Source organism: Sus scrofa, chromosome X (assembly GCF_054392235.1).
Source record: "Sus scrofa isolate SSC_HxYL_T2T_F1_AM1 chromosome X, Sscrofa_HxYL_maternal_Yorkshire_Landrace_v2.0, whole genome shotgun sequence".
Classification (NCBI taxonomy): Eukaryota; Metazoa; Chordata; class Mammalia; order Artiodactyla; family Suidae; genus Sus; species Sus scrofa.
Window position 1 is genome coordinate 20,049,784 of NC_139401.1, and position 15,312 is coordinate 20,065,095.

The 15,312-nt window shown below is 48.1% G+C and overlaps 1 protein-coding gene across 27 annotated transcripts in view; it reads right to left on the reverse strand.

The window, feature by feature from the left end:
• The window catches only part of MAP7D2 (MAP7 domain containing 2), a 95,350-nt gene that overhangs the window by 78,393 nt on the left and 1,645 nt on the right, over nucleotides 1-15,312 (reverse strand). For 2 of the 27 annotated variants that reach the window (XM_085008720.1, XM_085008715.1), the window contains exon 1: nucleotides 1,586-1,751. The exons of the other annotated variants lie outside the window; for them this stretch is intronic. In XM_085008720.1, coding sequence (XP_084864846.1) covers nucleotides 1,586-1,736 — 151 coding nt within the window. In that variant the 5' untranslated portion in view covers nucleotides 1,737-1,751. Of the gene's footprint in view, nucleotides 1-1,585; nucleotides 1,752-15,312 lie in introns of those variants that run through there. 27 annotated transcript variants of the gene reach the window in all.

Genomic DNA, 15,312 nt, shown 5'->3' on the forward strand with positions numbered 1-15,312 from the left:
ATCTCTTTGAGATTCTGATTTCAATTCTTTTGGATAATCATCCAGAAGTAGAATTGCTGGATCATCTGGTAGCTTTATTTTAGGGTTTTGAGGAACCTCCAGCTGTTCTCCATAGTGGCTGCAGCATTTTGCAGTCCCAGCGTGCACAAGGGTTCGTTCTAACCTGTCCACATCCTCACCAGCATTTGCCATCTTTTGTCTTTTTGATAACAGCCATTCAGACAACCGAGAGGTGATGTCTCGACAGTACAGTCTTAACTGAAGAAAGTGGTGAAGAGGCTACACTATGGGCAATTTGTGCAGAAAGTCAGAGAAGGGAGACGCCAATGTCCAGGAATAAGAGCCAGACAGAAAGTCCTATTAGTGGGGAGGAAGGAACTGGGTCCTACAGATGGCCCCAGGTCTCACTGTGGAGACGGGGAGGCTGTGCGGAGAACGTGCTTAGCAGGGGCTCTGCCTGTCCGAGAGGGTGCAGCCAGAGGAGAGGCATTTAGAGGAGAGAGGTTGTATCCGCAGAAAGGACTTCTTGCCTGGGGGAGGAGGGTGCCCCTTGGGCCTCGGAGATCGTGGACTGAAGATCCATCCACTCTCCGTCCTGGGTGCAGTCAACATGCCCCTGCTTACAGGGAGCAGCTCGCCCCACATTCTCTCTCAAGATCCGCCCCCCACACGTGGAGTCTGCAGAGGGGGATTCCGAAAGGCCAGGTTCTCAGCCTCCTTGGCCCAAGATGCTGAGGAGCAAAGAGGGAGCGGGGGCCAAGTCCTGGAGGAACAGGTCTCAGCAGGAAGGCAACCACCTGAGCTTCTCTACGACGTGACTAGGCCAGGCAGAGAGGATGTCACTGGGACTCCATCCGCACATGGCCGCCCCAATCAGCTGCCCCAACCCCCCCAGTGCACGGAGCGTGCCTTCGCACCGGCATAGCTGGCTTGTCTTCACATCAGCCTGTGAATCACACATGTACTTATGCAAATCACCAAAGCTGAGAGTGTGTCAGTATGTCTTTAAACAAGGACCAACAACCCCAGCACAGGCCTGTCCCAGTAACTCTTTCTCTTAAAAGAGTGACTCCTTCATGATCCGAGTGCTGACCAGCCAGGTCTTGGTCAGCGACAGAGAGGTTTTCCCACGAAGACCGAGAAAGTCCTCTGCCACATCGAAGGCAAGGTTTTTCAAGCACACACACCCCGGACCAAAATCGTGTCAAGCCACAGGAATGCTTCCAACACCTTGGTGGCCAGGAAAGAGAAGACTGAAGCCTTGAAACCTGACAGCCCTCCTGAAACCAGGTGTGTGCCCAGCCAAGAAGAAAGGGGAACAAGCTAGAGCACGGAAAGCAGCTACTCACGTTAGCACGTTCCCAAAGGAGCCACAATGCAGTCTGCCTTTTGTCTGACACCAATCCTGCCTCCCAGACCGAGGTCCCTAGCACCACGACATCTGCGCCCACCGCACTGTCTGGGGGCATGGCAAATTCATCTCCACCCCGCCTTCACCTCCCTCTGAAATCCTGGTGTCAGGTTTCCAAGGCGGGTTTCAGTCTGCACACAGGACATTCCCTGAGGTCAAGACAGCCCTACTTACCTTGGAAGGTCTTTGCTCCTGCAGGTGAGAAGCGGCCGTGTGCTGCTACGTGAGCGGAGTCCAGGGAAAAGGAAAACCTGACTCTCTGCACAAGGCCCAAGATCAGACTCCCCAGCAGCCTGCCTGCTGGAACCGCACTTCCCTCCCTCATTTACAGACGCGGTGGTGAAATCATTTCCAACCAACGCCCTCAGGAGTCGAGGCCCAAATCTCCTTCTAGGGCATTACTCACTCACAGATGAACTACCTTGGGAAAAAACAGTGTGCAGCAGCTAGAAACCAGGTTCTTTGCTCCGGTCCTATTTTTACTGGGGAGAAAACCTACCTGGAGCCAGAGATGGGACTGTATGCACAGACTTCCATTCACGTGTTCAGCTTTGCTTGCCTCTCTGCTGAAAACGGCCCTCGGTCATTTGTTACCATCCCAGGAGCATTTACTGCACCAGCTATGCTATGACTTGTCTCATGAAAAAGGGTACAGTTTGGCCAATAAAGAGGCATGTAACAAATACTTGTAACATAATACTGATAAGTTGCAATAAATCTATATCAGAGCAAAGGAGGTCACGCTATCTGGGGGAGGCCGCTGTGGATGTGCCCCCATATCCCCTACAGAATAGCTCCAATGAGACGACTGACAAGAGTGAGTCCTGACAAGGATATGGAAGAACTAGCACTCTCATGCCTTTCTGGCAGGAACACAGAACGGGAGGCAGAATAACGGCCCCTCAGAGATGTCCACGTTCTAGGCCCTGGACCTGTGAAAGTGCTACCTTATAAAGCAAGAGGGCAAAGGCAGATGTGTTTAAGTTAAGGCTTCTGAGATGAGGAGATGAGCCAGGATTTTCCAGATGGGCCCCCATGTAATCACAGGGGAGGTAGGAAAGCTAATGAGAGATAGGAGATGTGATAATGGAAGCAGAAATAGGAGAGAAAAAGATTGGAAGATGCTATGCTGCTAGCCTTGATGATGAAGAAGAGGCCCTGAGCCAAGGGATGTAGGCAGCCTCCAGCAACTAGAGAGGGCAAAGAAATGGATTCTCCCCTAGACCTCCAAGGCTTTGCTACCTTGATTTTAGCACTTATGATTTTTAGAATTATAATAAATTCATGTTGCTATAAGCCATTCAATTTATGGTAATTGGTTATAACAGCAATAGTGAACTACTTCCACCTGTTTGGAAAAAAGTTTTGTCTATCTGCAAAAGCTGAACACATGCCTACCTTCTGACCCAGTCATTCAACTTCTAGATGTGTATGCAACAGAAATGCATGTGTATGGGCACCAAGAGATGTGAACAAGGCTGTGCTTAGCAGTTTTAGTCAAAATAATAAAAGCTATGGAGTTCCCATTGTGGCTCAGGGGGTTAAAAACCTGACTAGGATCCATGAGGATGCAGGTTCGGTCCCTGGCCTCGCTCAGTGGGTTAAGGATCCGGCCTTGCTGCAAGCTGTGGCATGGGTTGCAGATGTGGCTCAGATACAGCATTGCTGTGCCTGTGGTGTAGGCTGGCAGCTGCAGCTCCAATTCAACTGTCTCAGGAACTTGCATATGCCACAGGTGCAGCCATAAAAAGAAAAACGAATAGTAACACACAGGTGAAAATAACCCAATTCTCCATCAGCAAGAGAATGAATAAAACAAACTGTAGTATGTATGGTCACACAATCTACTACTACTACTCAGAAATGAAAAGAACCACTAATTCATGCAACAACATGGGTGAATCTTACAGACGTAATGTTGAGTGGAAAAAAACACACACACAAGAATGTCTATACTTGATTTTTAAAAAGTTCTGGAGATGGCTATACAACAATGTGAATGTACTTGATGCACCTGAACTGTACATTAAAAATGGCTAAAATAATAAATTTTATGTTATATATATTTTACTGCGATAAAAATGTACATGCTATAAGAAATCTATTTTAATAAAGCTCAAAAACAAGTAAAACTAATCAATAGTGAAAGGAAGTGAAAACAATAGTCACCTTTGGGGGTACCATCTAGGAGGAGGCATCAGGGAGCCTTCTGGGTACTGGAAATATTTAGCTGCTTGATCTGGGTGTTGGTGACACGGGCGTATATGTAAACATTCATCAGACTGTGTGCTTAGGATCTGTACACTTTATTTTTCCAATGCCAACCCCAAGCCTACTTGCATATGATTCACCTGAATTAATTGTCAACACTGTCATGGAGATGGAAGAGCAAAGACAAACCCACCCAAAGTGTGTGTGGTCAGAAGAGGCCTCAGGGGAGCAGTGAGCCAAGTACTGGAGGGTGAACCGGCCGACACAGAGAGGCGGGAACACCGGACACGGGCAAGGGCATGCGCGAGGGCAGCGAGGGGCATGCGCATGGGCAGCGAGGCGCACGCAGATGCAGAGCGTGCTGGATACCACCAGCTGGGGGTGACCACTGGCCAGAGAGAGAGGGCTGGAAGGGAAAGCGGGAGCCCCATCCCAATACATCCAATCTGAGAAACCCTGGCAGCAGTTTAGGCTGCGCTTATGCTAGACAGACGGCAGAGGAGGTCAGATACGAGGGTGACGTGATGGATCCATGACAGGGTGGGGGCCCCGGACAGAGACCCCTAAAGCTCTCGTGATAAGGGTCAGGCCCAAGATAACAGGGTCTGACCCGGGCTAAGGAGATGAGGTCATGAGCGACAGAATCCCCTGCCTTGGGTGTCACGGGGAGGGAGGGGGAAGGCTGCCAAGTCTGCAGGTTAATAAGCCTATGTGGCTAGTGATCCCACCAACTAGAGGGGAGGACAGACCGCCCTTCCCTCTGCCTCCTGGGCTGGCAGTGGGCGACCACAGTATGTCAGAGTTGGAAAGCATCAGTGGTACCGTCTCACTCCCAAGCAACCGAGCTCTTCTCATGGGCCAGCACGTGTGGCCCCAGCTGTGAGGAGAAGGCGGCTGGACGGGAGGGCCAAGGCTCATCTGCTCTGGTGATCGTGTCCTAAGGACAAGGGAACTGATTCATCAGCTGCGGTGCTCACGGCTCCCCAGCACCCTCACCAGCCTCACCTCCCGCCTCGGGCTTCTCTGGCCCCGGCCTGCAGTCTCAGTCCCTGCCTAACTCTCCCTGGAAAGCTCTCCCCACAGCCCACCCAAATCCTGCAGAGCTCATGGCTTCACCTCAGGATCTGATAATGCCTCATAAATCAACATGATTTCTCCTCCAACCAAGCTGTGTAACCAAAACTGAGGCAGGGACGGAGAGGCACCTGTGCCCCTCAGGAGCCAGAAATAAGTCTCGGCTAGTAGGTTCCATCATGGCCCCACAGGCGTGACATAAACCTTGGGAGCCAAGTGTCAGTTCTGTTCTTGGCATCCTGTGTACACCTGAGAGGGTCTGAAGGACAAGTACCAAATACCAGAGTCTGTGCGTGGGACACCGAGAATAGATGCATTTGAAGCAACTCATTTGAGGCCTGAAATACACTCCTCATTTCTGATCTAATCTGGCAAGGTTAGTAACCATTTAGTTAACTGCACAATCCATTCAGGAGCTCCTACCACATATGGCTATTTAAATTATTTAAGATCGGATACAATCAAAAATTCAGTTCTTCAGTGCTCAATAGTCACATGTGGCAAGGGGCTACCATTTGGAAGAGTCGTACAACTGAACAGAAAGTTCTACTGGACAGTGCTGTGAAGAGTATCTCTTGCCTGAACTGGCCTGATCATAAAAGGCACTCACTCTGAAATCACCTTTACACACCTTTACACATCATCTTTACACATCTTTACCACGTGGCAAGAATCCTTTTAATTTTTAACTAATAAAGATTAAATTATGTACCACAAAGGACACTCAACACGCTTCAGTAGAAAGGCACCAAGTCTTCCTGGGTCCCTCAGTCAAAACAGATAGAAAGTAAAAGGCAAGAGAAATGAAAGCTGAAAAGGGCAGAGTGAAATAGTCCGTTTCACTCTCTAGTCTGTTCTGCTATGAAGAGTTCATCTCATCCCAGGAGATTAGGGACATGTAGAAATTAATGGACCATTAATAAGAAGCAATTATTCTTTAGAAATAAATTGTGACTTGCGAAAACAAATTCAAGTGAAGTGGAAACTTGGGTGGGTGAGAGAGGGGCAAAAGCAGAGCAGGAACATGTTTGGCAGTGACAAACCTGCAATTAGAGTCCGTACTTTTTTCAAGAGAGCTTTCAGTTGGAAGATGTGGCAAAATCTGCTTAAATAATAATGGTCACCTTTTAAAGAAAACAATCAATGTTCATCTTTGTGCATCACACACATCTACACTGGGGGGCAGGGGAAGAAATCATCCACATGCAAGGAGAGTTTCCACTGACGCCTGTCATACTTCACCACCAACCACCCCCTTGACTGGTGCTCAAGAGAACCTAAGACACGCAGTTAATAAGGGAGGGAGGGGCCAAGTGTCCTAAGAGGCACTGCCCCCACACACAAGGAAGGCTGCCTCTTAGTCAGGGGATCCGAAAATGCACACCTAGGCGCTAAGGGATGAGAACATAGGAGAATCTTGCGGGAGTTTGGAGCGGGGAGGTTAAAAATAAGCACAGCAGGATAATCTTGTTTTGCCCAGTTTATGATTCCGATGGTTATTTCAACTTAAGGGCACATATTAAGGTGTTTTTGAAGTAAAGACACATAGTGCTGCCTAATAAAGGACTTCCAGTGCCTGGGGGAAATATCAAGCTGCAGGGCATTTCCTGCTCTGTATTTATTAATTCCAGCTATTCATTTGTGCCCTCTTCTCTCCCTCCTGCTTATATAAAGTATAGTAGAAATAAATATGGAAAGTGTGAAACAAAGAGAAAAACAAGAGTAGGGAGAGAAAAATGGACCTAAGAAGGAAGTTAACCCACTGGATCTACCATAGCAACTGGGGTTGCACAATGGTTGACCTGCTAAACCAATAGTTAACTCTTTTTTTTAAGGGCCACACCCACGGCATATGGAGGTTCCCATGCTAGGGGTCGAATCAGAGCTGCAGCTGCCGGCCTACACCACAGCCACAGCAACACGGGATCTGAGCCGTGTCTGCCACCTACACCACCACTCACGGCAACACCGGATCCTTAACCCACTGAGCAAGGCCAGGGATCGAACCCGCATCCTCATGGCTACCAAATGGGTTCGTTACTGCTGAGCCACAACAAGAACTCCCCAACAGTTAATTCTTAATGACTTGGTGTCAAAGGCAAAGACAGACCAACTGCTCTGGAGGAGGACAACCTGGTCTGGTCAGGAACTTGTCCTGCAGGCCCTGAAAGCGAGGGCTGGTTAACTGGCCCTGTCCAGCAAGTCCCCCCACAGCCAATGCCAGCTCTCTCACATAACCAAACTAGGACACGGGAGGAGAGACTAACCTCTGAATTCACTGGAACTATCCAATAACGTGGTCCCCAGAGTTAGGGGACCAGAACTTGTTGATCATGATCAGAGAATGGCTTCTGTGAACAGATGCTAGGAAGGCCCAACACCAGCCCTGGGGGGAAATGACCAAAGAGCCCATCTCAATTCAGCCCAGCAGACCCCACCCCACAGGGGGTCCTGAAGGACTTATGCACAGAGAAATAAGACACCAAGGCCTTTTACGAGGAAGTGGCATTTATTCGTGCTGGCACTGGCTCAGTGGATTAACTTCCAAAGACTGAGCCCTGACTGCAGCGGGGCACCGCCTTATATACCCCCTTGGTTTTCCCGCTACATCTAAATTCCTTTGTCCCCCTTATAGGGTGTACTATAAATTTTGAATACACAGTTACAGACACACCTGCACTCATGGATACAGGTTATGCCACAATGTTGGAGAACTGCATCTGCAGCTCAGATGCTTGTGTTGCATGTTGTCTTCCCCTTGCTCTGGGAGGGCCCTTCCCCCTCCCCACTCCAAGGGGGTTCCGCCCTGGACCCAACATTGAAGCTGGGAGAGCCCAAGCTGGCCATTACCGCTCTCTGCTCCCACTGGTCCATCGACATTACATCATGTGTTCCCTCGCTAACAGCCCAGCATTTGCCACGAAGCCAAGCCCAAGCCCTTTCCACAGCCTGTCAGGTCCCTGAGACAACAATCTGTGCCAGGGCCGCAGCACTTGCCCACGCTGGGGAAAGCAAAAACAGCTTCTTTCCTCGAGAGCCTGAGGGTCCAGGCCCATTTCGCCTTTATTGTAGGGAAGACCATTTTATCAAAGAATATTTCCACTTGCACTAGGCACCCCCACGCAAGAGATCTAAGATGGACTGAACACCGCAGCATAAACCCCGTTCTCTGTTCTACACTTGACAGCACGTGACCACACTCAATACCACGGTCCCCTGGGGTGACCATGCGGCTCGCTCTGGACCAACAGAACCCTCTGCCAGGATGGAAATGCTTTAGCTCACCACTGTACAATGTGTGAGCCACTCGCCACAGTTGGCTACTGAGCACCTGAACTGTGACTAGTCCAAACAGAGATGTGCTCAAGTGTCAACTACACACTGGTTTTGGAAGACTTGGTCCAAAAAACAGAATGTGAGATATCTCATTAACAATTCCTTATATTAATTACATGTTGAAACGACAGTATTTTGGATGTATTGGGTTAAATAAATTGTATTACTATATTAATTTCGTGTTTCTTTTTTTCTTTTTGTCTTTTCTAGGGCCACACCGGCAGGCCAGGGGTCCAATCGGAGCTGTAGCCACCAGCCTACACCAGAGCCACAGCAATGCAGGATCCGAGCGGCGTCTGCGACCTACACCACGGCTCATGGCAACACCAGATCCTTAACCCACTGAGCAAGGCCAGGGACTAAACCCACAACCTCATGGATCCTATTCAGATTCATTAACCACTCAACCATGACAGGAACTCCCCCATCTGTTCCTTTTTCTTTCTTTCTTTCTTTCTTTCTTTCTTTCTTTCTTTCTATCTATCTATCTATCTATCTATCTATCTATCTATCTATCTATCTACCTACCTACCTACCTACCTACCTACCTACCTACCTATCTATCTTACAGCTGCACCTGCAGCATCATGGAAGTTCCCAGGCTGGGGGTTGAATCAGAGCTGCAGCTGTGGCCTATGTCACAGCCATGGCAGCACCGATCTGAGCCACATCTGTGACCTATGCTGCAGTTTTGTAGCAATGCCAGATCCTTAACCCACCGAGCCAGGCCAGGGACTGAACTCGCACCCTCATGCACACTATGCTGGGTTCTTAACCCACTGAGCCACAATGGGAACTCCTCTTTTACTTTTTTAATGCAGCTATTAGAAAATTTAGGACTATGTGTGTGGCTAGCATTTTATTTGTATTAGATTTCTAATAGGTATACCATTATTTAGTAGTTTTCTTCAATTTGAGTTTTCATTTTTTTTACTCATTCTGAAAATATTCATGAAATTACACCTTCATGTATAGGTTATATTTCTACAATACATTTAAAGAATCTATAGGAATATTAATCTAAAATTGAAAAGAGGAGTTCCCCTTGTGGCTCAGTGGGTAAAGAGCCCAACTAGTCTCTGTGTGGATCAAAGTCTGGCCTCGCTCAGTGGGTTAAGGACCTGGCGATGCTACAAGCTGCACCGTAGGTTTCAGATGTGGCTCGGATCTGGTGTGGCTGTGGCTGTGGCGTAGGCCTGCAGCTGCGGGTCCGATTCAACTCCTAGCCTGGGAACTTCCATATGCTGCAGGTGTGGCCCTAAAAAGAAAAAAATTTTTAAAAAATCAATAAAATTGAAAAGATAAGTTTGTCCATGTGTAACCTAAAACCCTCTTGTATACCACACGCTTTAGGAAATGCTGGCCCTGGGCAGAGCTACTCAGTGGGTGGCCTGTGGACAGGGGTCGATCTCCTTATTGTTCATTATCATCCCAATAAGGACATGAGTAGAGACCACATATTTAGAAACATATAGCAATTTGAAAGTAATCTGATATCCACTTATATCTTGGCGTCTTCTATCTAATCTTTTAAAGTCTGGACTTGTGCTTTCCATGTCTCAATATTTTATTTTTTTAGTGTGTCCTTTAAATTGCATTTTAACAAGATATTGGTCAGCAAAAAACTGGAAATCAGAAAAAAAAAAAAACAAAACCCAGGAGTTCCCGTCATGGCTCAGTGGTTAATGAATCCAACTAGGAACCATGAGCTTGCGGGTTCGATCCCTGGCCTCGCTCAGTGGGTTAAGGATCCGGCATTACCATGAGTTGTGGTGTAGGTCGCAGACGCGGCATGGATCCCGCACTGCTGTGGCTCTGGCGTAGGCCAGTGGCTACGGCTCTGATCAGACCCCTAGCCTGGGAACCTCCATATGCCACGAGTGTAGCCCTAGAAAAGATAAAAAGACAAAAAGACAAAAACAAACAAACAAACAAACAAACAAAAAATCTAAACTGGTCCTTCACCAGACTTAGAGACATGCTAGGCTACAGTGTAAGAGAATCTTCCCTGGGCCTTCCAGAATGATAACCCAAGAGCTAGGTTCTCAGTCCCAGCCAATGCAGTGTCCTAAAACAGGAAAGCATACTAAGGAGATTTTCCAGACCCCAGCACAACAGCTGCTACAGAGAAGAAGGGGGTCAATTCCTGGCAAACCAGAAATTCTGTTAAATGGAACATCTTTCCCTCTAGGCATTTTTGTTGATAACAGTTTTGCCGTAATTATAAGAAATGAGGGTCCTCGTCATCTTTGGGGAAAAAAAACAACTGTGTACTAAGGAAAAGTCACACAAAATCCTTGTAAAACATGGATCAGTACTGAGCTGGCTCTTGAAAGGGGTATAGAAAATCGGAGAGGTGTGACCCATGTGCAAAAGGAGTGTGTTATGATCTATCTGGGAAGGCACATAGGCATGGAGATTAAAAATACTTAACTCTGGAGTCAAACACACTTGGGTGTGAGTCCTCACTTGCCACTTACTGTGTGACCTTGAGCAATTTGCTTAAACTCTCAATTTCAATGTACTTAACCTGTTCCAAGAAAGAATCTCCAAAGAGGTAGGAGACTCTGCCTTGCCCAGTAGGGCCTTGACACACCTCACCTCAAGAGGTGGAGTCCACTTCCCTTCCCCTTGAATCCAGGCTGGCACTGTGACGTGCTCTGACCGCCAAACGCAGCAGAAGGACATTCTGGGACTTCCAAGCCCAGGACATAAGGGAACTGGCAACTTCTGCTGCCTTGCTCTTGAAGTACACCTGCTACACTGTAAGTCCAGTGGTATTAGACACCTTGCGTAGTATTAGACACCTGGACTATGAGAGGCCACCTCCAACATTTCAAGCCCAATTGAGTCCCAGCTGACAGCAGTGGCATGGACGACTCCAGGTGACAGCAAATGCAGCAGAAGAAACACTCAACTGAGCCCAACCAAGCCCCTGAATAATAAGAAATACTTTTATTACGCAGAGATAAATAATGGTAACATCTCTAAAAAGAGAACAGTAGTTCCCATTGTGGCTCAGTGGTAACAAATGCAACTAGTACCCATGAGGATGCAGGTTCGAACCCTGGCTTCATGCAGTTGGTTAAGTATCCGCTGTGGCTGTGGCTGGCAGCTGCAGCTCCAATGAGACCCCTAGCCTGGGAACCTCCATATGCCACATATGTGGCCCTAAAAATAATAAATAAATAGAAGAGAATAAAAACAATTTAAAGGGTGGTTGTGAGGAATAAAGTGAATAATGCACGGCTTGAGTGCTCAATTCTTGAGACATAAGTGCTCAACAATTAGTAGCTGTTGCCATTTCAGGAGCTAAAGTGAACACATGTGCAGAACGTAACCACAGACTTCCCAGGAGGTTCTAGTCAGGTTCTGTGTGCTCTGCAGGTACTGAGCCGTGGATTGCCCAGGAGGTGAAAACACAAGGCTTTGCAGCCAAAGCAAGAGTTGGACCAGAATGACGGAGGGTGAAGAATGATGGTTTCTAGCCCCTTGAGGCATAGAGACCCGTCCAAGGACTTCCGGGCAATCACATGTGCGTGCATCAAGAGCGGAAGCCTAGAGGTCTCTATGGAGACACAGAGATGGATGGCTGCCAGGGCCTGGGGAGGGGGAATGGGGAATGACAGCTAATGGGTATGGGGTTTCTCTATGGGGTGACAAAAACGTTCTCAAACTGATTGCGATGATGGCTGTGCAACTCTGTGAATACACTGACAACCACTGAGATGTGCATTTTAAATGGGTAAAATGTATGGTATGTGAATGTTGTTTCAATAAAGCTATTATTACACAAGTGGGCAAAGAGCAGGTAAAAATTAAGAGGCTGAGATGACAAAGGAACGAGAAGCGTTCTATAGGGTTGTTTGGGGGCTCTCAGATGCCGGCTTATTTGGCATGGAGGGGAAAAGCAGTTGAACGAACCTAGTGCCAACCAGGAGTTATGTACCCTGGGGACAGATCCTGCCATTCCAAGGGATCATGGGCATCTGGTGTGACTGCTGTTCCCTCGAATACTTTATATGTGTGTGGCTCACTCATATCTGTTTCCCTTTCGCTTAAATAGCAACCCGAACTCCACTATCGTGAGATTATTAAAAAGAGGAAAACTTCCTAGGCAAGAGGAAAGCTAACGTTTCCCTAGAGAAAAGCAGCTCAAGGCCTACATTCAGAGAGACCTCAGAGGCGGATGAGGGGGGTCCCGAGGTCTAGCCTGCCCCAGAGCCTCCGGTGCTGAGCCAGCAGGCTCCACATCTGAAGGTGGTCACCTTAGACGTGAGGTGGGCGGTGGGTAATCCTTCCTGGGCCATGGAAAGTCTTCAAAACCTCAAAATGCTGCCACAGTCAACTCAGCATGTGGATGGCCTCCCCCAAATCAGGCACCATCACGCTAAGCCTGGTCACACCACTTGCCCTGTGAGCACTTACCATCCTGAGCACATCATGAGTTATCACTTGTTTTTTGTTTGTTTGTTTTTTTGTCTAGGGCTGCTCCCGTGGCATATGGCGGTTCCCAGGCTAGGGGTCTCATCGGAGCTGTAACCGCCAGCCTACACCACAACCACAGCAATGCCGGATCTGAGCCGCGTCTGCGACCTACACCACAGCTCACGGCAACACCAGATCCTTAACCCACTGAAGGAGGCCAGGGATCGAATCTGCAACCTCATGGTTCCCAGTCAGATTCGTTAACCACTGCGCCATGACGGGAACTCCAAGTTATCACTTGTTAAATCCCCCCAGCAAAGCCCACTAGACTATTTACCAGCATCCCCCAGAAATCGCCATCTCTCTCGTCTACCCAAACCCATCCCGCAAATCCTTCTGTTTTATAAGTCAATTAGTATAATTACTACAGAAGACAAGATGTTCTTTTAAACCCAAACCACTGCAGAAGACGGGGCAGCTGAATGACAGGAAAACATCCTTTAATCTTGGAGAGGAAGAAGGATTAGAAACAGAAACGACAGGCTGTGACCAGGGTCCTGTCCTGTCCTGTCACAGCGTCAGGACATCAGAAAAGATACAAATGATGCTCAGACACTTTCAGGAGTCTTCCCTGAAAGTCCTGCCAAGTCCAAGTCCTTCAATGCTATCATTCGACAAAGCCAGAAACACCAGACCAAACACAATTTACTTCTTTCTCTCCTGACGGGGGTGGGAGTAGGGGTGCGCAGCGGGGGCAGGTAGGTGGGGTGGCAAGGGTGAGGAGGAAGCCCTCTCACTACCAAAGGGACACCACACAATGCTAGGACATGCACACAATCTCAATCTGCTCTTCTTAGGTTCAAAGAGCTTTAGGACTAGTGTGTTCAAGAATATTTTTAAAAATTTTATGGCCACACCCACAGCATGTGAAAGTTCCCAGGCTGAAGACTGAATTTGAGCCAGAGCTGTGACCTATGCCACAGCAGCAGCAATGCCAGATCCTTTAATGCACTGCATTGGGCCAGGGATTGAACCTGCACCTCTGCAGGGACTTACCTGAGCTGCTGCAGTGAGATCCTTAACCCACTGTACCACAGCGGGAATTCCTCAGGAATGATTTTGAATGCAACTTCGAGAACAGATAAAGAACTCTGATTTCTTGGGGCCCTAGTCTCAGCCCTTCCAACTTGGCCCCACCCTACTGTGGCTCCCAGGGGGAGAGCTCCGCAACTTCGAGTCTGTATCCTTCCATTCTCCTGATCCAGGGCAGGGGATGGAAGACAGGCAGGTGCAAGGAGAGCAAGGAACCTCATCTCACCTCAAAGCAACTGCCTCCTTACCAGGGAACAGTGGGCAAGTGAATTTGACTAGGGAAACAGTATTTACCTGCAGAATGCACTAGAAAGCTCATCAGGCCTCAGGAAACATGCTTTCTAACTCCATTATCGCAAACTCCCCCACCGACACGCTTCTTTCTTCCATCTTCCAATTCATGACTATTTACTGAGCTCTCACCCCAGTGGAGGTGCTCCCAGCATAATGCAAATGTCAGACATCAGTTACAGACCTACTGTGTGCAAAAACTCTGAGGAGGAGGAGGATGACCATCCAGCCATCTTCTGTACCAGGTGGCACTGTGGGAGCCAAGGCCTTGCCCTCAAACTAATGATCTACTAGAAAGGATAACGGCTGACCAGCTTGAGCATCCACGGTGTGCCAGGCACTGCTTTATAGATATTAATTCCTTCATCCTCAAAGCAGTGCTCCTGTCACCCTACGGTGCCCTTAAGCCCATTTTAAAGGTGAGAAAACTGAAGCTCAGAGATGTCCTCCTGAGGCAAGACAGCAGGAAGTGGGGAGATGGCACTCACACGCAGGCCATCTGGACCTCACTATACTGAGCACCAGTGACAGCAGGAGCCACCAGCATGGGGTCCTGCTCGCAGTGGGCACCCAATGAACATCTGCTGAGAGGAAGTGGAAGGTTAAGGCCACACGGGCCACATAAAGGTGCTTCCCTGCAGGTGCTGCAGGCACAGACAAGAGGAATTCAGACTGAGAGGAGCCTAGAGGAAGTGAACCCTTGAAGGGAAAGGGGGGCATTTCAGACTGAGGGGAGCACAGGAGCGTTGTGACACCAAGGCAGTCTGACAGCTGAGACCAGGTGATTCTACCTGCCGTCTTTATAAAGGTATTTAAGCAGATCCAAGCAACAGGTGCTTACTTCTCGCACATTTGGTAATTTCCATTCTGGTGGTAATTAAAAGAAAAGAAAGAAAGCCTCACTGGGGGTTAATGGGAAGAAATGCACAGGATTTCAGCATCGGAAGAACCTGTTGCTAGAGGGAACAGCCAGAGAGGCATTCCCCTGAGACCTTCTGCACCAGCTCCCAGGCAAACCACCTGCCCACTCCTATCTCCCAAAAGTGCCACCATGTAATTGTTGGAGAGTCTAAATATCTCAGGCCTCTTTGTCTTTTCTGGTCTTCACAGCACTCAGCACAAGCCTAGGAACAATGGAGACCCTCAAGAAATGCAGGTTGAATCTCAGGAGGAATGGGTCCCAAATGATAAGGCCTTGAGTGGCCAAGAATCATCAGTATCAAGATGGATTAAAATAAAACCTCAAAAATCAAGACTTTTCTGAGGATGACATTATTTTTCCAAGTACCTGGCCTCACAAATCCCAAAAAGAACAAACCACAGTAGTACCTGGCAGTACCATGAAATTGTATATTCCAGTTTCTCCACACCAACCTTAATGCGCAGGGAAGTTTATTAAGTATTTTATACCTTCACAAAACAGGTCTTTCCATATTTCTAATTTAAAATAAAGGAAAATAGCTTAAAGC